General features: G+C 31.5%; 3 protein-coding genes across 11 annotated transcripts in view; 2 read left to right on the forward strand and 1 right to left on the reverse strand.

Annotated features, from left to right (window-relative positions):
• Positions 1-23,663, reverse strand: part of LOC113003147 — a 208,417-nt gene that overhangs the window by 105,031 nt on the left and 79,723 nt on the right. The gene's annotated exons all lie outside the window — the stretch shown is intronic.
• Positions 1,321-10,653, forward strand: LOC105196411 (facilitated trehalose transporter Tret1). 7 transcript variants are annotated; one of them, XM_026131286.2, is made up of 7 exons: positions 1,328-1,998; positions 6,136-6,232; positions 6,356-6,646; positions 6,895-7,153; positions 8,710-8,996; positions 9,178-9,620; positions 9,717-10,646. In XM_026131286.2, the coding sequence occupies exons 2-7, from the start codon at positions 6,172-6,174 to the stop codon at positions 9,792-9,794; spliced, it is 1,419 nt and encodes a 472-aa protein (XP_025987071.2). In that variant the 5' UTR covers positions 1,328-1,998; positions 6,136-6,171; the 3' UTR covers positions 9,795-10,646. The 7 variants fall into 7 exon arrangements, with proteins under 7 accessions (XP_039307442.1, XP_039307443.1, XP_039307435.1 ...); XM_039451508.1 differs by having other exon boundaries at positions 1,321-1,775; positions 6,375-6,646; positions 9,178-10,653; XM_039451509.1 differs by having other exon boundaries at positions 1,321-1,551; positions 6,375-6,646; positions 9,178-10,653.
• LOC105196413 (facilitated trehalose transporter Tret1) lies at positions 16,484-20,737 on the forward strand. 3 transcript variants are annotated; one of them, XM_039451556.1, is made up of 4 exons: positions 16,484-16,548; positions 17,784-17,911; positions 18,123-18,503; positions 19,489-20,737. In XM_039451556.1, exons 2-4 carry the CDS (start codon positions 17,842-17,844, stop codon positions 20,433-20,435), a joined length of 1,398 nt encoding a protein of 465 aa, XP_039307490.1. In that variant the 5' UTR covers positions 16,484-16,548; positions 17,784-17,841; the 3' UTR covers positions 20,436-20,737. The 3 variants fall into 3 exon arrangements, with proteins under 3 accessions (XP_039307490.1, XP_039307491.1, XP_025987072.2); XM_039451557.1 differs by having other exon boundaries at positions 16,493-16,548; positions 17,809-17,911; XM_026131287.2 differs by lacking the exon at positions 16,484-16,548 and having other exon boundaries at positions 17,697-17,911.

Genomic DNA, 23,663 nt, shown 5'->3' on the forward strand with positions numbered 1-23,663 from the left:
AAAGTACATAATGTCACTAAGTATGCTATTGACATAAAATTTTAATTACATCGTAAATCGAATTTAGTGTCTGTGTTCTGTACACAAAATTTATGATATATAGAGTGAAGCAAGCATTCGCGAGCATCAGAAATCTAAATTCGCAAATTGTTTTTGAACAGCGTTTGCCGATAATGTTGGCGGATCCGTGCCGAGCGGCGGGTTCTCTCCCTTAAATGATCTCTGTAATACGACCGCGTCGCGGTAGATTACAGGCAATTACACCCGTCGTTCAGACGAATCGTATCCGCGTAGTTGGAGGTTGGCGCGGGTTATTTGGCGTCCCCGAGGGCAGTCCTGTGCAATCCAGGAACTTCAATATTTGGTATAGGTATACCTCTGTATACCGTCGGGATAGTCTTCGAACCGGTTTCCCCGTGTGCGGCTTGATGACGTGCAAATTGGGTTACTCGCTCACGGGAATCGAATAATTGAATTTCGTCAGGTGTGCTTATTATCGAGCATACCTTTCAGCCGGGCGTCGCGCGACAGAATCGAGATTTTCGATGCCCAATCGCGTCATTCTTCCCTAGTCAAAATGCAATTGGCAGATCAGTACGTCACGTTAGATAGGACTGCCGCGTGCATTTGTTTGCATAGCAAATTTGCTCAAGCTTATCGCAGAATCCGTGGAAGCAATAAATTTACGAAATTATAAATTTATACGTGATTATCTTGATTAATATTAATAGCATTATAACTTTGTCTAAAAACTTTGTGTTGAATAAAAAAAACTAAATCATAAAAAACCAAGAAAGCCGTATATTTTTAATAACTATTTAAGGGCTTGTAAAGTAATGTCGTCCTTCCCCACCGGTCTACCGGCGCGCTACACGGGTCTCCACTTTGTAAGTTCCTTCTGCGCAGGAAGTCCCGTGTAATTCACTAGCGCTGCTTGTAGCAATATACCGCCTTCATCTACCTAGGAAACGTTCCTCCAGCCTGTTCGTATTCACAGGAAATATATCGTAGACGCTATATCTTCCTATCTCTCGTAAGCAACAGCGGATTAACGAAATAAAACGTTTGCCTTAATCCGAGTTCACGCGACATGACATTATTTCGTATAATTATAAATATTTATTTGGCATACACACAAAAATCCACATAAAGCCAAGTTCGTATATCATTTTTATCGATCACGCGGCGTTAAAATGAACAGTATACGTAAACAAAATAAGAAACGCTGTGTGGATGTTAAATGAGTTGCTAAATTGAAACGCGGTAAGTAACGTCAACAACTCTGATGACGAGAATCAACAAATGCGATAAGTAAGTCGCCGACTTTGGGTTCGCGCCGAATCATCGGGTTTGCGAACGCAAGCGACAGGAAGCTTGCGCGACACATAATAAGAATTGACTTACCGTATTAAAGTACCTAATTACGTAACGTAGTATCCATAATGGACGTTTCACGAAAGCTCCAGGCGGCTGGATAACAACCACCCGCTTCCCGGCATGCGCGCAGCAGGGACAGCCAAAACGGAGGCCGTAAAGGAACAGAAGAATGAGGTAAGCGTGAAAGTAGCAGTGTCAGGGATCATAAACTCGTCAACTACAGATAATGCGATGTAAACAGCGAAGCACACTCCTCATTCACTTTTGCCGCCTCGTCAGTTAAAGAGAAGCCGCGTGACGCAACGCGACGAAATACTTCGCGGCGCAAGAACCGGGAGTTCCGAGAGACTGCGTTTCGAAAGCTATTATCCTCCAGCCGTAAGAGACCAGGGAGGACGGTAGTACCCTTTCGTGTGACATAACCCTATTTTGTTCCATTTAAGTTAGCTCCCGGCTTCCACGGTTTCGCCGTCGCTCGCCCTAACGTCGTGCCCGGAAAATCGCCGTTCAGTGAGATTCGCATCGCAAACACGCAACAATTTTTATTTTCGCTGGATCACTCAACTGTAAATCTGCTTTTAGCAGCTAAACCTGTGTCTTGATATTTGTTTTCAGTGAAAAGTGAGTTTTCTCAAAGATACGTATAACGAGAAAAAATATCCGAATAGAGAAGATCGTTCGAGCGACAAACAAGTATTTCTTCTCGAAGCTAACAAACCTAAGGCAGTTTTACGTCGATTTCAAGTTCTGCTGTGAATATTGATTCTTGATAGTTAAATTAAATAAAAAAATAAATAAATAATCCTTTGAATTTAATAAAATTTAAATCATGCGACGTAATTCCGCATTACTAAAAACATAGATAAAATTTCCTCTTTTACGCAAACGAGAGACCGGTATCTCTTACGGTGAAGTTTACATAAGTGGATATGCATTAAATGTTCACGTTACTGTAAGTAAAGCAAGCGCGCAATATTTCGTATCAAAATGTTATCTTTTTTTCTTATTTCGTTGTTTAAAGAAAAAACAGAAAACTACTTTGTTACGTGTTACACGTCGAAGAACGCAACCGCAAGAATGCGCGATCGTTTGAGGTACCTATTCGACAGCGATCGTTAATTTCACAGTGACAGCTAAAATTGACGGTTTAGAACTAGATAACTCGTATTGATTAAACGTACGTAGTAATTTTTGTGATGAAAGGGTATTCGAACGTTTTACACAATGTTCAACGATTCACTGAACACGCAAATAGAGAATCATAGTTTTTCTATTATAGTGGTACATTGCGTGTGTACTTAGCACTTACGATTGGTCTCCGAGCGATGCCATTAACAGCATCAGTGTACCGTTATAAAGCTTGATAGGTTTTTTTGCAAACTGTTAAAAATATCACAATTTTTCCTGAGTGTTTTTTTTTCAACACCATGACATGTTCGAGTATTTCGTTTCAAAGCTTTGCATTTCGTTAAAACTGAAATTGCGTTTTTTTTATGATCAGATTTTAAAAGAATCATTACTTTCTCACCGCAACGATTACAGTTGCGATAACAAAGTAATGATATATTTGTGTGTATACACATATATATATATATATATTTACGGACACGAACAATAATATTTTTGTATGTAATAACCGGATAATCATGATTTTATATATGCAAAATATCGCGCAGCGTAGGAAAAAATAAAAATAAATTTTAATAAAAATGTTCGGTATTTATAATAAGTTTCGAAGTTACTCATAAGTCGTGATTACTATAAATAGAATTTATTTTTCTTTGCGTCCATTGCCAAGCGCGCTATGCTTAAGTTTCCCGCGCCCTCTAGTTTTCGCTCACACACGGGCCCGTTATCTTCGCAGCTCTCCGGTAGCCTTCGTTCGCGCTCGGCTCTCGAGACGCTCTCTCTGCAAGAAACCGTCCGACAGATCGGATCGTTTTACGCCGGCTGTGGGTAATTTCTCGATTGAGATGTAAATGCTCGTTCTAGTGTGCTCAATTAATAAAGAAAAACCAAGAGAACATCAGTCTCTCGGCCACGTTTATTGTGACGGCCTATTTATCCCGCAAGCCAACGTGGAGCGCATCTACGGCGCAATCTACAAAAAATAATAATGGGCTTACCCTAAGTTAAGTTTGTAATACTAAACAAATTATTCAAAATATAAAAAAAAAACATTTCGACCTTTATTTATTATTTTGAATAATTTCAGCACAAAAATCTAGCTTGACTTGTAAGCTGATTATTGTTTTCATGATTTTATTTATTATTTACATACTACTTATATATTGAAGCCTCAAAGTCCAACTATTTTTAACTTTTACCGATAAATACATAGATATTTTATATACATTTTTAAGCATTATAGTTTACGTTATATATATAGAATTTCAGAAATAAATTGATGTAGAAAAGTAAGAACATAGGCCGTAGAGTTTATATTGTTATTTTTATATTGTTATTTTTTAAAAATTAATTTAAATTTTTCAACGTTAACGTCTATTTACGCAAAATTATTCATGCAATCATGTTTCCAAGAAATTGAACTTTATATCCGTCTAGTCATGAGATAAAAAACTTGTGTTTTACATAACTACTATGATATTCGCTGCTCCTAGTTATGTGGTCTGAATTATTTATATCATCTTTTTTTTGTAATTTGTTATTTATTCGGTACACAAAGATTGTGTTTCGAATTACACTATTAGTATAGAAAATCTATAGTTACGCAAATCTATAATCACATTACGTATATTATAGATTTTCAGTTGCTAAATAAATTTTTCGTGAAATAAAACACCCTCAATCTGAATCTGCTGACAAATCCAAAATTGGTGACTACGCAGCCAGTTACATCATATAAATTGATAATGAACATTGCAACCAGTAATTATAACCTTGATGAGTTAGAAAACTAATTAATATTAGCCAATCATTAAACTGTGAATCAGATCGACTAAATTCATTTCTACTCAAGTTATAAATATACGTAAAGAAAGTGACAACATAATATATTTAAATTTAATGTGTACGTGCAAATCGGAAAAATCTTGCACAGTAAAGCAGTCAATGTAATTTTAAATATTAAAGGCAATGCGTGTTTTTGAATTAAAAAGTTATTATACGCGTTTTCATTCCATCCATATTTTCTTCTCATTCAATACCTAATCCACGTTAATACAAGTGCCTTATTTCATACACGTTTGTCGCAGAAAAAAAAACCACAACGACTATTTATTCTCGAATCAAGCTTGTACATACTATCGACACACGTCACAGCCGACTCGTCGCGAAATTGACGTATCCCATTGTCGAAAAATGATTTTCGCCGCCAAATAAATGAAAAATGTACGCGCAGTAGCCGATGTGAAATAAACGAGCACCGATGTGTGTGAATCCGATGAAGTGACAGTTCAAGCCGGAGATAACCGTAATTTTTTCGATACATTATAGATGTGTATCTGCGGGCGAACAGATTTCCAAAACTTTTCGAGGCTTATTTTAAATAATGTAAAATTTAATTCTGACAAATATAAATCAAAAGAATATAATAGTGTTTAAATGCCGATACAGGTTGTTCATATTATATGTACATGTATATGTACATATATCAAAATTTATTATTACAAAAATATCGTTTCAATTATTAGACGTTTCATAATTAAATCTTCTTCAATACATGGATAGCAATAAGTATAAAACTCAATCGTTAATATGATTTTCATATATAAGCAAAAGCACATTTGACCTTATAGAACGATGCAAAATTGCCTAACCTCTGTTATATTTTCTAATTTATTTACTTAAACGTTTATGCGTTCTTTCTCTTGCTTTAATAGAAGTAATGTGTTTATACTGACTGTTTTTAACGATGGTTTCTTACAAGATTACCAACGTTTTGTACATATCAATCTTCGATTCTCCGTCTATAATACGTAAGTTGCAAGTTTTTATTTTGTACAAATTTTACGGTGTGTTCGTACATTAAATCGCTAAAAATTACAATTGACCACATATTTTGGACGTAATGAATTATCTATGACTGCGTTCGTTTAGGTGCCCGCAGCGGTTTAAACATCATTTCATCCTTGTTGCGTACCAAATGTTAAACAAGGACGAATGATGCTTATCGCAAACGCTGGCTGTGAGCGCCAAAGGGAACGTAGCCCATGTGCTTTATTCGAATGCCAATCATTTCATTACTGGACAATCTATTGAACTATTGAACGGTTGCGATAAATTTTAATTTAATTAATTGCTTCTAACATGACTTTCGCTTCGATTACTTAGAATTCAACGTATCATATTGACGATTAATCTTTATACTTATTGTTAACTATATATAAATTTAAGAGAACTTCTAATCGCAAGACGAAACATCTAGGATATTTTATGATACTTTTGTAATGATAAATCTGTGTATTTACGTAAACAGCATTTGTGTCTGCTGCTGTAGACATTATATTCTTTTGATTCTTATTCTAAATGTTGCATGTGCCTAGCAATTTATTAAATTTGTGAGTTGTACACACATCTGTCTAATATTTCGTACGACAAGTTTTTTGAACGTGCTAATTTGCTATTGAATAGAAACTTTCTGTCACCTTGACTTTTTTCACCAATAGGCAATTAGCAAGTCTGAAAAAATTCATCATTTGATAAACGAAATATATATAAAAGACTAAGAATGAAAACAATTGCAATCATATAAAATAATGTAATATCTGTTTCTTACCATTCCTGTTTCTATTACAGATACGAGAGTAACGCCGTGGTGAATTTGAAATAAAAATGGCAAAAATATTCAAAGCTCTATTTCAATTGTGGCCTCAATGGTTTGCAACTCTAACAGGTTAGTTAATTCATGAAATTTAGTTCAATTTAAGACAAGATTTCTATTTTAATAAATGAATGCATGTAAAATGAATGCGCATCGATTATACTATATAATATATAACAAAATATTGTGCTATAGTATGTCTATTAAACATCAGTATTGGTCTCGCAATCGGTTGGACATCGCCTTATTTAGCACAACTAACCGGTGAGAATCCGCCGTTTCCCGTAACGTTCGAAGAAGGATCCTGGATAGCCTCTCTATTACCACTCGGACGCCTCTTAGGCGCCATCATTGGATCTCTCATTTTAGAATATATCGGCAGCAAGATGTCTGTTCTATTCACGGGAGTGCCGATGATTTTCAGTTGGATTTGCATAATATGTGCCAATTCCCCTTTATGGTTGTACGTCTCGAGAATATTTTCAGGTAACGATAACTGTTTGACAGACAGGATACATCGATTCAATCATGTCTTTCATAATGCTAATCTTTCCCTTCCTTAATATTCTATTCATTAGTTTTTCAATCAACTTATTGTCTTCTATTCTAGTGTTTAAACAATCGCTTTCAATTTCATGCTTACTTTACAGGATTTTATTCATTATTAAACTTAGTCCAGAGAGCCTATGCATATATAGTTCTACATCTGTCACTAATTATATTATTTTGATTAGGTATATCAATGGGAATGATATTCAGCTGCTACCCGATTTATATCGGTGAAATTTCCGCACCATCGATCCGTGGCGCCTTGGTGTGTGTAATTATCAATGGATTGCCCATAGGCACACTTTTTGGTAATATAATGGGTCCCAATATGCCAATGATGTATTTCGGTATCATTAGCTTGATAATAACGATATGCTACATGGCTATTTTTCCATTCCTGCCGCAGACGCCGTATTATTACGTGCGACACAATAACACTAAGAGGTGAATACGATTCTCTTTCTTTGTACAATTGCTTCATAAAATAGATATTTCAAGTTATACACAGTAAAAAATAAAATGTAAAAAAAGGTCCACTCTAAAAATTTTATGTTAAAATAATTCAAAAGTTAAGTTAAAATAATTCTTATCTTAAGTTATTTCAACTTAACTTTTGAATTATTTTAACATAAAAATTAGAGTGGACCTTTTTTGCATTTTATTTTTTACTGTGTATCCGACTATTATCTTTATTTAACAAGTCATGATTGATCCCGCCTTAAATAGCAAGTTTTTCTCATCTAATAATAGTATTTTTATTTAAGTGATATAATGTGACAAAAAAGAATGATAAACATCGTTTAGAGCAAGTTTCGTTTAATGAATTTAATATTTCGATAATTTTAGCGTTCGATAAATAGCATCGTATGTCATACAATTTCTCGATTAATATAATGAATAAACTTAGCGCATTACATAATTTATGGCTATAAACATATTTTATTAAGTATTAAATTGTGCCCAAGTTATCATACCATTATAGATATTTCTAATGTTTTTGAAGAAAAGAGAAACATCAAAAGAAAATTTGTTCCAAAAAGTTTGTTCATTCTTTTTTGAATTTATTTTTCTCTAAGTTTATAACTTTTAAAATTTTTGCTATTCTAGACACTTTCTAGAATAAAACCATGTAATTGTATACGAATTAGTTTTTTAACATTATGTATACATAAAAATTTATGTAAGTCTTAAAAAATTAAACATTTTACATCAAGTATGTACACAAATGTTTCTGACATATTAGGCCAGATTTTTCGACAAAAAAAACATTTATATGTACATTAGGAACTGATTCCTGTAGATTGAAAAACACAGCTGTATTTGATTTTCTTTGATTAATTGCTCTATTCAATAATTAAATCAAATAGTTAACCGGAACGGAAAAATAAACAAGTAACTAAATGATTTCACAAAATAAATGAGCTATTCATTAAAAAACGCATTTTGGATTCATTATATAATTACATAATTATCATTAAATTTTATCTAAAATAATTTTTAATGTAAATAAGATACAATATTAAAAAAAGTGTCGTATTCTGCGGCACAACCAATTTTACAAAAATGCAATTCTAATAATTTTGTTTTTAAAATATCGTGTTTATTATTCACAGTAGATGTGAGATAGATTTCAATATCTTAAATTCTATTATTTATTTATTTTTTAATTGCTTTAATAATATTTAATAATATTTAAAAGACATTTCATATTTTTTTTACAAATCCACATCGATTTAAATAAATTACATGTCACACCTACCCACATTTCTTTGTTAAGCATAGTTCTTAAGCATAATTTACATTTAAAAAAATAAAATAGAAGTATTTAAGAGTTATAACGAACAAAAAGTATAATTGTGCATTGCATATATATAAAAAGTAAAATTATCAATCAACGATCGTAGGATGATTACGATAATTATAATTGAGGAATATCTTGTATATTTTCTATATATAAATTTTGACAATGCTATGCGAATGTAATTGTTTTATAATTCTAGAGCAGAACAAGCCGTTCGATGGTATTATCGAAAACCTGATGTAAAAAGCGAAATAGAAGCCGTAGAACATTTCGTCAGGTCAACAAGTGCGATGAGCATGAAGGAACGATTAGAGCAACTAAAAGAGCCCAAAAATCGTCGCTCTTTGATAATGATAATACTATTATTTATGTTCATGCAACTCAGTGGATTAAACACTATTGTATTTTACATGGAGATTATCGTGAGAAAGGCAATGGTCACATCAATTACGCCTTCGACCTTAGTAATTATCGTCAGTGCAGTCAGTATGTTTGACTTTTGATACAAATATCAACTGTTATCCCGATTTCGTATTATCTTATATTGATAGAACTGTTTTAATACCTTAATTATTTACATCTGTTTTAATTATGACGAATCTTAAATTCCGTTTATACTTCTGTCAAAGTCGCGAGGATTAAATTATTTTATCTAATTATTTTGCAGGTATAATTATCGGCTGGATGGGGGCAATTGCCATCGATCGTTGCGGTCGCAGAATTTTGTTAGCGATATCATCCTTTGGCGTGATGACCGGTATGACATTGTTAGGTTTACACTTCTTCCTGATGGACTACGACTACGATCCGAGTAATCTCGAATGGTTGATGATCCTATCATTCTTGATGTTCACAACAATGTGTTTCGGACTCACACCGGTGCCTAGCACAATGTTGAGCGAATTATTTCCATCCGATCTGAAAAGTATAGCTGGATTCGTTGGGAGCATCACGTCAGCAGTATTCGCATTTGTCGCTTCGAAGACGTATCAGCCGTTGGTAGATATCATCACAGAGAAATACGTCTTTTGGATCTACGCAGTGATCATCATGATCAGCTTGATATATTCGCTCACCATGGTGCCAGAGACAAAAGGAAAAACGCTGCAGGTAGTCGATCACATATTGTATATCATTACGAGACAAAGTTTTATTTTAGATTCGGCGGATAAAATATTGCATGTTAATCATTGCCAATGTTAATAGGAAATTCAAGATATGATGACCGCAAGAAGTGCCACTCAAAGATCAGAACAGTCACACGTTGAAAATGTTCAAACATAGTAAATTATCTATAACTCTTTCAGAATTTAGAATAATTATTTTTACTGTAATTATAAGAGATATATAATATAGAAAATATACTGAAGTATATGTATCATATACTTTGTTAACATTGTACATGTGATTTATATAAATAATTATAAAAATAAAAGAATTTTAATATAAAAAAAAACTGATTACAAAAAAACTGAACAAATCAACAAGAAGATTTAATATTGAACATGAATGATAATTTAGAAATAAAAAATTGGAAAAAAGATGAAACGGACTGAACAGAAATCGTAAAATTTCAGTTAATTTAAATGAAACAGTGTTATTTCAACTTTTCTTCGTGTATGCAATAAAATAAAATAAAAATATCAGCAATAATCCCGATATATCTCAAATTTAATTTAAATAATTAGAACATAACGTGTAAAATACGTCAGTATTCTTGATTTATGCATATGTATACGTAATAAATTTTTAAATTAAAATTTTTGATTCAAATTATACTATTATTACAAATAAATTATATTGTTTATATTGTAATAAAAAACCATTCATTTGTTATTGTACTCGTATTCTCTAAATCGGAATCAATGTATTACTCATTGAAAGGCGGTAAACAGCCTTTGATTTCAGTGATATACTAATTATATCAATCCGTGATTATGTACTGTCTTTCAATGATAAGACACTGATTCCGATCAATCAGAGACCCCTCTCTTAAGCTGAATCATCGAAAGACAGTAAATAATCACTGATAATCACAATTATAGCACTGCAAATCAATAAGATTTCACTAATTTAGATTTAGAGATATATTAAAATGATATACGATTTCTGCAATTATAATAATCGGTCAAAATTCACTAATTAAGTTAAGAATAAATTGTGCGTTATTATTAAAATAAAACAAATATTACTGAGTTCAACATAAAGTTTTCTCTTTCTTATTAAAGAAATTCAAAGATAAGTTTTATGTATAAAATCAAGATTTATTAAAGAGGTATCGTTCTTTTATTACTACTTTATCATCTTTCAGGTAACTTCATTATTCTTTGTTGCGTACATAATTATGTATATATTATATGTATTTATAGTAAACGCATAATCTTTTGTGAATAACCTAAAATATTTTTATTTTATTCATCGCCTAAATTTAAATATATTTCCAATCGGGAATTTTAATTAAAAATCAAGAAATGAATTTACCAATTTATCAAACCAAAACCATAAATCACATCAAAAATTTATAAATATCAACATTATAGATATAACCAAATCTATTATATCATTTTTAATGTTTTTCGCTTTTAGCTAGTATACGCAAATTATCGATTCTATTAGTCTACAGTTTTTTTTTATTCTCTTGCATTTCCTCTTTTTTTTCTTTAGACTACATTTCCTCATGACTTATAAAATGATTCTTATATCCATGTGTGACACGTGTAATTTGTATAACATAGAGATAAGAGACAACACAGTATCCAAGTGCCTCTTAAATTGTCTATTATTCCTTGAACGTGGAGTTGATTAGCTATTGCGTTACTTTTTATCGCGTAAAGTGCATTGTTACATTCTCTCTGACGCAAGTATTGCAAGTTACTTGCAAGTTATTTGCAAGTTAGTTGCAAGTTAATGCATATTGCGCTATTCAATTTATATCTTGCATGCTTGGTATCGACTGTTCCTCGTTTTTATAGTAAGTTCGTTTTATCCTTTTATAAATCCGTAACTTAGGAGGATGTGTAAAAGTGGTCAATTTTTGTCCCCAACCTGGACAGTAAAATTTGTATGTTTTTTTACAGTCTTTAAGCTGCAGAATTACGTGGTGCACAATTAGTTTTCCATGAAGATAGTGGGAAAATATATAAAAATGTGAAAGAAGTGATAAAATAAACACAGATATACTATAAAAAAAAGATAATATATAATGATTGTTTTATGGAGTATTCTTGAAAATCATCAAATATGATATGTTGTGATAGAGTTCGAATATAAAAAGAAATAAAAATTCGGAAAAATGTAAAACGAGAGTCAAATATACGCACTTCGCACGTCATCTCCAGCTCTTAAACACTTAGATTCTTAAACTCCAGACTCTTAAAAACCCCAAAACGGTTAATCCTCAGACCCATATCCTTAAACGTCAAACTCGAAATTCTTAAACTTCAGAGCTAAATCATGATTTTCTAAACCTTAGACTCTTATGCTTCAGACCTTTAAATCTTAACACGTTTAAGCTCTAGACTCATAAATGCCGGACCCTTAATGACAATTTAATTTTTATTTTATTAACATTAAAATTAATCCTTAATGTCAGTTCCACTAATATCGCCGGCATCAATGTTACGCGATGTACGCCACGGAGAGATTGCGCGATCGGATTTTGCACGTCGTTATTGTTGTATGTATGTGTGTCTATGTGCATGCTTGCTTACGTAATAATAAATAAGTTTAAAACATTTTTTTTCTATTTCAACTTTATTACAACAAAATGTTATCCATTTAATGGTTTTCAAGGGGTGAAACTTTACGTAATAAAAATCTTGTGTATTTCATTTTTATGGTTTATTTTATAAGCACACGTGCTTATTTACTCGCTTCTTTCGCATTTTTACATGTTTCCATTATGTTCATGAAAAACACCACGTAATTTTGCAGCTTAAAAACTATAAAAATACATACAAATTTTGCTTTCCGGGCAAAAATTAACCACTTTTATATTTTTATCTCCTTTCAAAAAGAATAATAATGATAGTAAAAATAATAATCAATTACTACTAATTGCATATTAACTAAAAGCATTTACTTTAGTTGTGAAATATTTTTCTTCTTGTCTTAAGTGTAGTAATTCGCATTAATTTCACATCAGTTTCATAGTAAACTTACAATTAGTGATAATATTAAAATGCTATGTATATATATGTAAATGAGAAATGATTTATAAAAGTTTTACGTTACTTATTTTTTTAACAGATAGTGCTTTCTAAAGTTTCTGAATTCCATTCATTCCATTCAATTAAAACGTTAAAACTTCAGTATACAATATATTATTGCAATTACAATATATTTGCTTGGTTACAGATAGAAAACATATAAAGCCTACTTCGTGTATAATAAAATAAAAGTTACTTCATAATATGTTTATATTTTATCGATAAATTATAAATATTATTTTTACTTTCTAATTTTTAGCTATCTTGAGTAAAACTATAGTTCATTATAATTATCCTAGAAAACTTAACTTATCTATATGCAGGTCGATATCTAAAATTCCCAAGATAGATTTAGTATGTTCTGTTAGTAAGAATAAATGATCGCACAAACAAACATAATTAACATGGATAAACATAGTGATTATTTAATAGAACTGATAAAATATAGAGTACACAATTCATCAATATATATTTGTTGTTTATATTCATAACATTAATCATACTCATTAAAGCAACTCATTCAATTGTATATGTGCTTTTTGCTTGGCTCTGAATCTATCTTACGTGTGTGTTTAATGTCATCCTGACATTAAAATTCCATAATTCTCTGATTAAAATTCCCGCTTTATTTTCAAAAGATTTAAGAGTTCCCTATAATTCATAGTAAGAGTTCTGCTCAATAACGTCCCCAAATTTAAATTTTAAAAATGGGGCGCAAACTTCTTATCAAAATTAAAGTTCAAATAGTTCCGAGCGGCTTAATAACTTTATTTTGCAAATATTTAAAGATATATAAAAAATTTTTTGTATATAAAAATCAAATAAAAAATTTTTGAAAAATTAACTTTCACAATAGTTTTATAATATTTCCGAGGGGAAATTCACAGCCGGCATTGGTGTACAAAATTTCGGCAGTGGACTGCCGAAAAAAGTAAGCAGTGACCTATAATATTGACGGCATTGTCGTCAGTGGTTGGAGAGTGGTGAGCTCACTTCAGAGTCGGTTTTTCGATCATGGGGTTGAGCACAAAAATTTTTTCTTGCATATTCCGAAAGTACATAAATAAAAGAATATTTTAAGCCTATAATCAATTTCATAATTGCTTTCTTTCTGGTAGTTTACTCTTGTACCTGAACGGTGGGGTGCTCACTTCAGGGTCGGTTTTTCGATCACGTGGTTGAGCACAAAAATCTGGTCTTGCATATTTCGAAAGCACATAAATAGGAGAATATTTTAAGCCTATAATCAGTTTCAGAATTGCTTTCTTTCTGGTACTTTACTCTTGTACCGTTAATGTGTATTCGTACTTTCGGGACGATTTTCTGGTCGAAGAGATTGAGTACGAACATTTATTTATATATCGTTGGAAAGCACATAAAAAGCACTTAATTCTAGTGTATTTATTTTTTTATTTTATTAATTATTTATATGAGTTGGTGCTGGCTTAACGTTAAGCTGGCACCCCCACCTTCAATCTCATTTTCCTGCTAAACCGCTCGAGCACAACAATTTCAAATAGGGTACATAATTAGCACATAAAAAGCACTTAATTTTGGCATAAGTGGCGTTTCGATTTTTTGTGGTGGGGGTGCTAACTTAACAGACATTGTTATTTTTAGTATTCTATTGTTTGAAGTTAGGTATACCTATGCATAAGACATCACATAATAATGTGCAATTACAGTAAAATGTATAGATACAGTTCGTAAATAAAATTTTTGGAAGTTTTTTGTATAATTGTGTAGAATACTTCGGGAAAGCTTTAGAATTCTTGTGCAGGCATTGGCGTATGATAATGGGCACGCGGTAGTGTTCATAATTGCATGGCATTGCCTTAATTTTAATATAGGATTGACGGCATTGTAGGCATTGACTAACAATAAGCATTGTCGGCAGTGTACAAAAATGTCGGCAGTGTTTTACAGCAATGCCAAAAATCGGCATTGGTGTACAAAATTTTGGGTTGTGAATTCCCCCTCGAATATTTCAGTTATTTTATTTATTTTTATGTGTTCTCGATAATTAAAAAAAAACTTAGATCAAAAAATTAAAAAATTCTGACTTATAACAAAGTTTCAAAAAAAAAAAAACAAATTAAATATATCTCGTTATGTAGCGATCGTATTAAATTATAAGATTTTACGTTAAAACTCTCATCGAGAACTGTCCAAAAGTCTAATCAGAACTACTCAGAATTTCAAACAATTTTTATCTTTATAAAATAATATAAACTGGATGGCTAAAGAAATAATAAAGAGTATGAAATAAAATGTATTGCACGACTTAAATATGCCTTGTACATATCAAATATGTAACGTTACATATATATACATATATATATATATATATATATATATATATACATACATATACACTATATATATATATATATATATATATATATATTAGTATCTAATAAAGTCACATAAAAAAAAAATGTAAGATATATAACGTTTTGTGATATACAGTATTTCGATATACAGTAAAATTATGTAACGTAAATGATGTAATGTATAAGAAGCATACTTATAATTGCTTGCATTTCAGTGAGTGTAATTGAATACGTTTTCATGATTGTATAACATAATTATATATTACGACATTATTTTTGCTGGCAACATAATGCTTTGTGTTTTTGAAGATCGTTGTACTCGTATCAGTGCATTCTTGTGTGAGTATATGCTGCATAATGACCTTTTCTGTAGCTTGTAGTTGATTCGGTATAGTCATATAATCGATAATTAATAACGTTATATAATATATAATTTCTTTTGTCAACTGTTATTATTTTTATTATATCATCTAACAAGTTTGATAATTTGCGTTCAATTTTATAATTTCGATTTATTATTAATGTGCCTAATATTATACTGCATTCATATATTTCTATTAATACAATTACATTTAGAACACAAATTATTTATTTTTTTAAATACTTCTTCATTAATTACTTTCTATATTTTTCTAAAATCTCCAGTTCATAGTGTACTAAGAATGCAAAATTTTGTTTCATAAAATAATCATTAGTGACAAAAATTGTTACATGTAATGCTTAGCATTATATTTATAAAAACAATGTCTATCAAATAATTCACATTGTAATTAGCATTTAAAAATTCGACATGTCTAAAACGTTGATACATTTGTGTCTTTCAATAGAAGTGCATGTATAATAGTGGTGCACGTATAATAACAGTGCACGTATAATCGGCGCGAACAATTTTTTCACGCTTAAAAATGCTTAGAAATAACTGTACGAATAAATATTTATTCGAATGGCTTACAATTTGCCTTTGTAGGTTCCTTAACTATGCATGCATAATTAATTGCACAAGAGCATCAAATGCCCAAGTTTCTTTCTTACTTTAACTGCTACATATTTATTATTAATACGCACACTATTGCATAAACTGCTATTTTTTAAGAACGTAGGGTATAATTGTTGTTTTGCGATGTCATGTGATTGAATAATCAATTCTGGACATGCATTCAAATATGTTGGTTTCTATCTTTTCTCTGGTTCATCACTTAAATCGTCCCAATTTTGTTATTGATTTAAGATCAGTATCAATTATTTTTCAATTTTTGTCTTCATCTTTATCTTTATCTACCTGCATACAATCTATGACAATTAGTCTATTAAGTACTTTTTTGAATAATATTCATACTATTTCAAATTTGTTTCTTTTGTTTTTTGAACGTTAATGTTTTTCTCTGTTATTATACATATCGTGTCAGCACCAATATACCGCTCAGTTTTCGAAAATCAGTCTTACTGTACGCATATTGCTATTCGCAGCTTTTACTTGTAAACAACTTGTATTTTCACGTAAGTCAATTCACGTTTTTATCTTTCATTATTTATGCTCCTATTATTTATATTCCTTTGTTTTCCTTATTCTTTATATACATTGTTTTATATAACGGTAAACCTTGTTTATAATTTTTAGTAGTTTCAAAGTCTTTACCTTACATTGATACAGACCGTATTTGTCATGTGGCATTTTCGCATCTGAACATGCTAAAACATTTGCATCTGCGTTACATGTATTCAATCTCCGCGTGCTAACTTGATGTACTGAAGATGATCCAAATTGCAGATCAATCGAAACGTTTATATGTATTTGTTAACAACTGACTGTCAATATACTTTGTAATTACACACTAACATCCAGTGTCGGCTCTTATTGGTATTTTATCTCTCCTTTGATTTACGTCATCAGAGCCTTCATCTATCGTTAATTTTAATTTTAATGTTTTACATTTTGACCCTGCTTTCTTTATACGACCATCTAGGCAATCAATTACCCATTGTTTTGTACTCATTGATGTTACAGATTTTGTATGCAAACGATTAAAATATGAACACTGTCTAAACACTAAATAAAGTCACATTTTTTTATATCAATGCGTGATTGTAATATCATATAGAAGAATGCATGCATTCCAAATGTTTTCAGCAAAATAAAATGCAATTGTCATTACGACGTGACTTTAAAAAATTACAAGTTTTAAGTTGTACCACTATAACAAATGGTAGTCGTATGTGATTGTGCTATTTTTAACTTCTGTATGCAAAACATTCGCTGATAAACGTAACTTATGTAAATGCAATTGTGTAATGACATATTGAAGAGAAATTCCACTATTTTACTATCTACACACATTAAACTCGATATCAATAACTCAGTAATCACAGTATGTGACACAGTCAATGGGATTGCCTAAAATGCTACTTTTTAGTTAATGTATAACGATTTTTTATTTGATCTATTTGCCATACTTATAAAATGCAAAGTTTGTAACAATTGGAACATTTTATAGAAAACATTTTAAGAAACAACTTTAAGACAAACTTTGAGTTCATCATAAAAAAAAATTATATTCAAAAATTAATTTCAATTTTATAAATGATGTTAATAAATATCGTAAAAAGCTACTCATTTTATCATTTTTCCGTGGGTAATACATTAATAACCCATTAAATACTAAAAGATGTTAACATTTTTAATCTCAAAGACATGAAATGACTTTTACAATATTTCGCTTTTTTTTTTAATAAAGTACAACGCAGTATTTTGTCAAGAAGTTTCAGTCACAAACAGTCAACAGACACATCACGATGAAGTACGAAATACAAAAGAAAAAAAGTAAAAAAGCACAATGGCCTCAATGGATCGCTGGTATCGGAGGTACGTATATCCCGTATCTATATATATTGTACTGTTTATATTAATATCAATCGATTATTTAAATATATCAACTGAAAGAGTTTAATATGGTTTTTAACTACATTTATAATTATATAAAGAAATATCTAGTTACATTTACATATAAAGAAAATTATTATTCGTTAAAACTGAAACAAATATAAATAACGAATAATTATTTCCACATTTTTAGTTAGTCTTCTCCACTTGCAAATGGGACTGACAGAGGTTTGGAGTTCACCGTATATTGCATATCTGACGTCACCTGAATCTCACATCCTTATGACAATGGACGAGGCTTCCTGGGTAGTTTCTCTATTAAACTTAGGCAGGCTAATTGGCGCCGTTTCTGGTTCTGTTGCAATCAACTATCTCGGTACTAAAACAACAATCTTCGTGACGAGTTTGCCAATGACCATCTGTTGGCTTTTTACAATTGTGGCTAATCGAGTGGAATGGCTCTATGCAGCCAGATTACTAGCTGGTATCAGTATAGGAAAAATGTACATCTGCATTCCGCTTTACCTAGGCGAGATCGCGGATCCTACCATTCGCGGAGCTCTAGGTGTCTTAGGTATGCGCTACACATGTTCATACGCATGTGCAAATTTTCTTGAATAAATGCAGCACTCTAAAAGTACAAGAGTGATTGATGTGGAGATATTTTGAAAAGATCTAAGAACTAATCAACGATTTCATTCATTTAATTTTTAGATGACTGCATCATAACGCAAAGCATTCCTTTTGAAATTTCTTAACAGATATATTGAGATATTAAATAACATTCACAATGATGTAGGATAAATATGGAAAAAAAAAATTTATTACAGTAAAACGGATACAATATCAAATATTTGGCATGAAAACGGTCAAACTTTGCTATTATAATAAGTTTGATATTATAAGAAAATCTGTTAACAAATTTTATCGAGCAAACATATTCAAATAAAAATCAGTGCTGACAAACAAATTGAATTTGTTACCAAAGCAAAATATAGAAATATATTTCCAGTCAACAGTATACTTTCTTGTTATATTAAAATAATTTAAACAATTAACAAAATTATATTCGAGAAATAAAATTAGCAATTCAAACAAATTTTGTTGTTAAACAGTAATTAACTGTAATATAATACATTCTTATGTATATAATATACGGAAAGAACAATTTTGCTGAAATACAGATCTGAAAACAATTATGTTAAAGTGTTTAAAAATTTATATTGGACATTTAAGTTAATTGTTGGAAAGATCAAACTTTTTGCAGTAGTATCATTATTCTTGAACGTCTCACACAATAATTTTAATAGCTCGACATAAAATTAATTTCTATTCTGTACCAAACAAAATTTTTAAATGCTACAGTAAAATTGTTATTTCCGTCTAGAAATAACTTTCAATTTTTAATTTATATCTATATAATTATTTTTTTAAGTTATTAAATAAGATATGACAGGAAAAAGAAAGAAAAAAACTTTAAAACGTTAAGCATAACGATCGCATTAATAAAAAATAATTATATACATAAATATTAACAAAAATTAATGTCTTCTTTACAGCTGTAAGTGGATTATCAGTAGGCAACCTAATAATGGGCATCATAGGTGCATATTTAAGTATGACAATGAGCGCTATCATATGCTTCGTCCTCTGCTTCATAGTGATTGTCATTTTCATTTGGTTACCGGAATCGCCGCATCATTTTGTCAAGATCAAAAAGGAAAATAAAGCACGAATATCGATACTCTGGTATCACCGTGATTGCGACGTAGAGTCGGAGCTGCAAGCACTAAAGGACTTCCACGAAAAGAACAAAAGTTTACCATTCGCGGACGTTATAAAGGAATTCAGAATTCCGTATCTTTGGAAAGCGCTACTGCTCGTATCCATGCTCTTCATATATCTTCAGTTGTGCGGCATCAACAATGTGCTATTCTATTTGGAAACCATTCTGCGAAACGGCAAAGAAACCGTCATTGAACCGTCGGTGGTCGTAATCATTGTCACCGCTATCGGAATTGTCGGCTCCATGCTCTCTATATTCCTGATCGATAAGTTCGGCAGACGGATTCTAACGATCATCTCCGGTTTAGCCGTCACGATCTCGCTAATATGCCTGGGTACACAATATGAACTTCTCGACGAAGGATATAATCCCGCCACTCTTCAGGCTCTAGTAATTTTTTCGGTGATGCTCTTTCAGATATCTCTATACTTCGGCATCGCTTCGATACCCAACATAGTATTAAGTGAAATCTTTCCGCCACATGTTAAATGCGTAGCCGGTTGTTTCGCAAGCATCATCAGTGCGATATTTGCCTTCATTTCCACCTCAACATATGAGCCTCTAATCAATTTGATCAGAGAAAAATATGTATTCTACTTGTACGCTTTGATATTGGTAACCGTTATACCATACACCTATTTCTGGATGCCTGAGACTAAAGGCAAGTCGTTGCAGCAGATTCAAGAAAAATTGATCGGAAAATCTGAATCGAAATATTGAGCTCGACTATATTGGTGATCCTGATATCATTAATACATTTATAGGATCAACAGGAAATTCGTAGCGGAATTATAACTTGATTTCTTACATTTATTACGAGAGTATTTTCATGATACGTCCGTCGGTGCTGAGTAATGTTGCAGTACCAATAATAATCTAACAAATTGCAATCACAATGAAATATTTTCACTTTGATTGAACAAAGCTGAATCATTTTGTCGAAAAATAAAAGTTGTACATTCATGAAAAGCATCTGGCAAATATGTAATGATATTTATTTATTTCTATTTATTGTATATTATCTTTCCACATGCATTAAACTGTGAAAATAATTTAATTCGTTACTTTATTTATTATATATGTGTATTATTTAATTACTAGAAAATAGAGATAGTAATAGAGATAAGTACTAAAACACATGTTTATTTGCAAGACATCTAATTATAGCAATTAACATAATAAAATAATAAACATATAAATTGATAATACTGTATGTGTCATAAACATGTGAGATGATTAATTACTATGTATTTAGGGGAGAGTGGCGTAAAACAGAGTAGTTAAGATTTGATGATGAATATAAGTTACACTGGTAGTTGAAATTGTTGATAAAATCAACAATGTTTGGTTGAATAGTGATTAAATGAATTTTATAGTTATAATCACAAATATATATTGTTGTTTTGACTAAACAATTTGTAGTCTTAACCAAATAATTATTTTCATACAACAAATTATAAAAAGTTTTGTTAAATATAACTAAGTTTTTGTTACCACTAATTATAAAATTCAATTGATCACTATTCTACCAATCGATTTCTCTCAGTGTAAGTTTACATAATTATCGAATCATCTTTACTTGTACAACACTCTTGGGATATTTATCTTTTAATATAATTACTATTTAAAAAATTCTTTAAAGATATAAACTTTATTTTAAAAAAATGAAAAAAAGACATTAAAATACAAAAATAAAAAATAACATTCTTACTTTACAGCCTATTAAATTTAGTCTCGGAAATATATGCATTTACAAAGAAACTAGTATAATTTAATACAAATGTCACAAGTAAAAAAATAAGATAAAATCATAAGAAAATTGTAAAAAAAAAAATTTAATTGTAGTTTAACTCAATAAGCAGCTGCCTACTTCGCTGGCTCGTGGATAATTTTCAACGATCAATGGATAATTTTCAACGACATCTAATGCGTATGCTCAATTATAAATCCTGCATTCGAATTACTTGGTACAGAAGATACTCCTCCTTACCTCTCCACCCCCTCTTGCCCCATCTTCTGCTCTTATTTACTCTTTTTTTTTAAACAGAATAATAATTAGAGTCAAAAATGTTTTGGCCGATGAGATAATTATTGACTGCAAATTGTCATTTTGCGAAATATTAATGCATGAAGATGTAAGAAAAGGTGTGTGTGAAGAAATGTATTTAATTTTCACGTTATCAGTTAATTTCAAACGTGCGTGATAAGTCTGATTTAATCGCGAGACGCCGCAAACCCCCGTGCGTGGAGTAAAAGGACCTGCGTGTCCTCTTTGAAAAATTCGAGCTATATTTCGCTGTGGAAAATTGTTCGGAACGACTCGCCCGTCTCAACGAGAAGCTTTGGAAGCTTGTGAGATCGCGTGCTATGATGTAACGAACACATCTTTGTACATCTTTCTACCGATTTCGCCGACCGGATGAGTCGCACACGGCAAATGTACATACATCGGTGTCGCCTTTTAAGAGAAACCGGCCATTGCGCGAATTTTATTTTAGTAAGTCCGCGTATTTTAGTATCGTGTGCTTGATTCCGTCGGCGTCGCCTCATTCGATTTCGTCGCATATTAATTTCATTTTTTTATTTCGCGCTCGCCGACACCACAGCAAAGTCCCGCGTCGAATTTCGTTACCGTTCTTGTGCGTTACGTTTCGTCCGTTTCTAACTGCGTGCGGTTTTTCCAGTTGTGTTTCTTTTGTGTTCGACTGCATGTTTTGTGTTCGACTGCATGTTTTATCGAGAATCATTGTGTGTATTATGGATGAAATGCGTGTGCGAACGTCGTGTATCGTCAGAGTGTTGTTAGCGTCGTGATAATAGCGTCGTGTTCTTTGAATGAGTTTGCACCGCTGGCCATGTAACAATATGTATGTATCCCAACCGCTCTTGCATACGGAAAACGCATTATTGTCGCTAATGAATGTCTGCCAGTAATGTAAATTGTCCAAGGAAATATAATTCTTGTTATTTTCTTGGTACGTGTCGTATATACATACTCGCTAAATTTCTTCGCTCTCCTACATCCCGCACTGAATCACCCTCTCTGCCAATTTCGTGGCTTAAGAATCGGTTATTGGAATCGTTGTTACCCTTGACTCCCTAAAGAATTCCAGTTTAGAGAATTTGTTTGTTTTCGCGTAAGAGTAGCAGCTTCCTCGTGCCTGGCGCCCAATTATCGTTATTATTTTTTACGTGTTCGGTCAGTATAATTGTGTCTGCGAATTTCTGCGTAATCAGCATCACGGGTGCGCAACGAAGTTGCACCACGCACGTGCGGTCGCAATTCATGTATGACACGCAATTCATGTGTAACAGCAACCTGCTGGGCCGGCTATACCCTGGGATGTCGAGAGCTCGGTTTGACGAGAGAGATACTATAGGACGAGAGTCGTCTATAACTCTACAAGTGTTTGCAAGACATATAAGTTATTGTGTCACTCAATTTATACCTTACAGGCATCGATTGTTCCTTGTTTTTACAGCAAGTTGGTTTTATCCTTTATAATTTAAATGTTTATTTTCAATAATAATAATAATAATAATTGATTGTTACTAATCTCGTAAAAGCTAATTAAGTAAAAGCATTTACTTTAGTTGTGAAGTATCTTTCTTCTTACCTGAAGCATTTGTAATATTTCTATTAGTCTTTTTATTAGTCTTTCTATTAGTCACATTAGTTTCATAGCAAAATGAATGATAATATTGGAATGGTTTATATATGTGAGAAACAAAGTGAAGAGCCGTAATTGATATTAATAATTTTGTCCGATTGATAAAAAATTTTTCCTATTTGTCAAATAATAAAAATTAAAAGTATTGAATTTATAAATATATCAAGGAAACTGTTGCTGACCAATCTGTTCCTGTTGAAATCTGGTATAAAACCTACTAATGAGATTTGTAATTTGTTTGATATATTTTCAATAATAATTTTTGTTAAAACCATGA

This window comes from Solenopsis invicta, chromosome 1, assembly GCF_016802725.1.
Source record: "Solenopsis invicta isolate M01_SB chromosome 1, UNIL_Sinv_3.0, whole genome shotgun sequence".
In the NCBI taxonomy this organism is placed as follows: domain Eukaryota; kingdom Metazoa; phylum Arthropoda; class Insecta; order Hymenoptera; family Formicidae; genus Solenopsis; species Solenopsis invicta.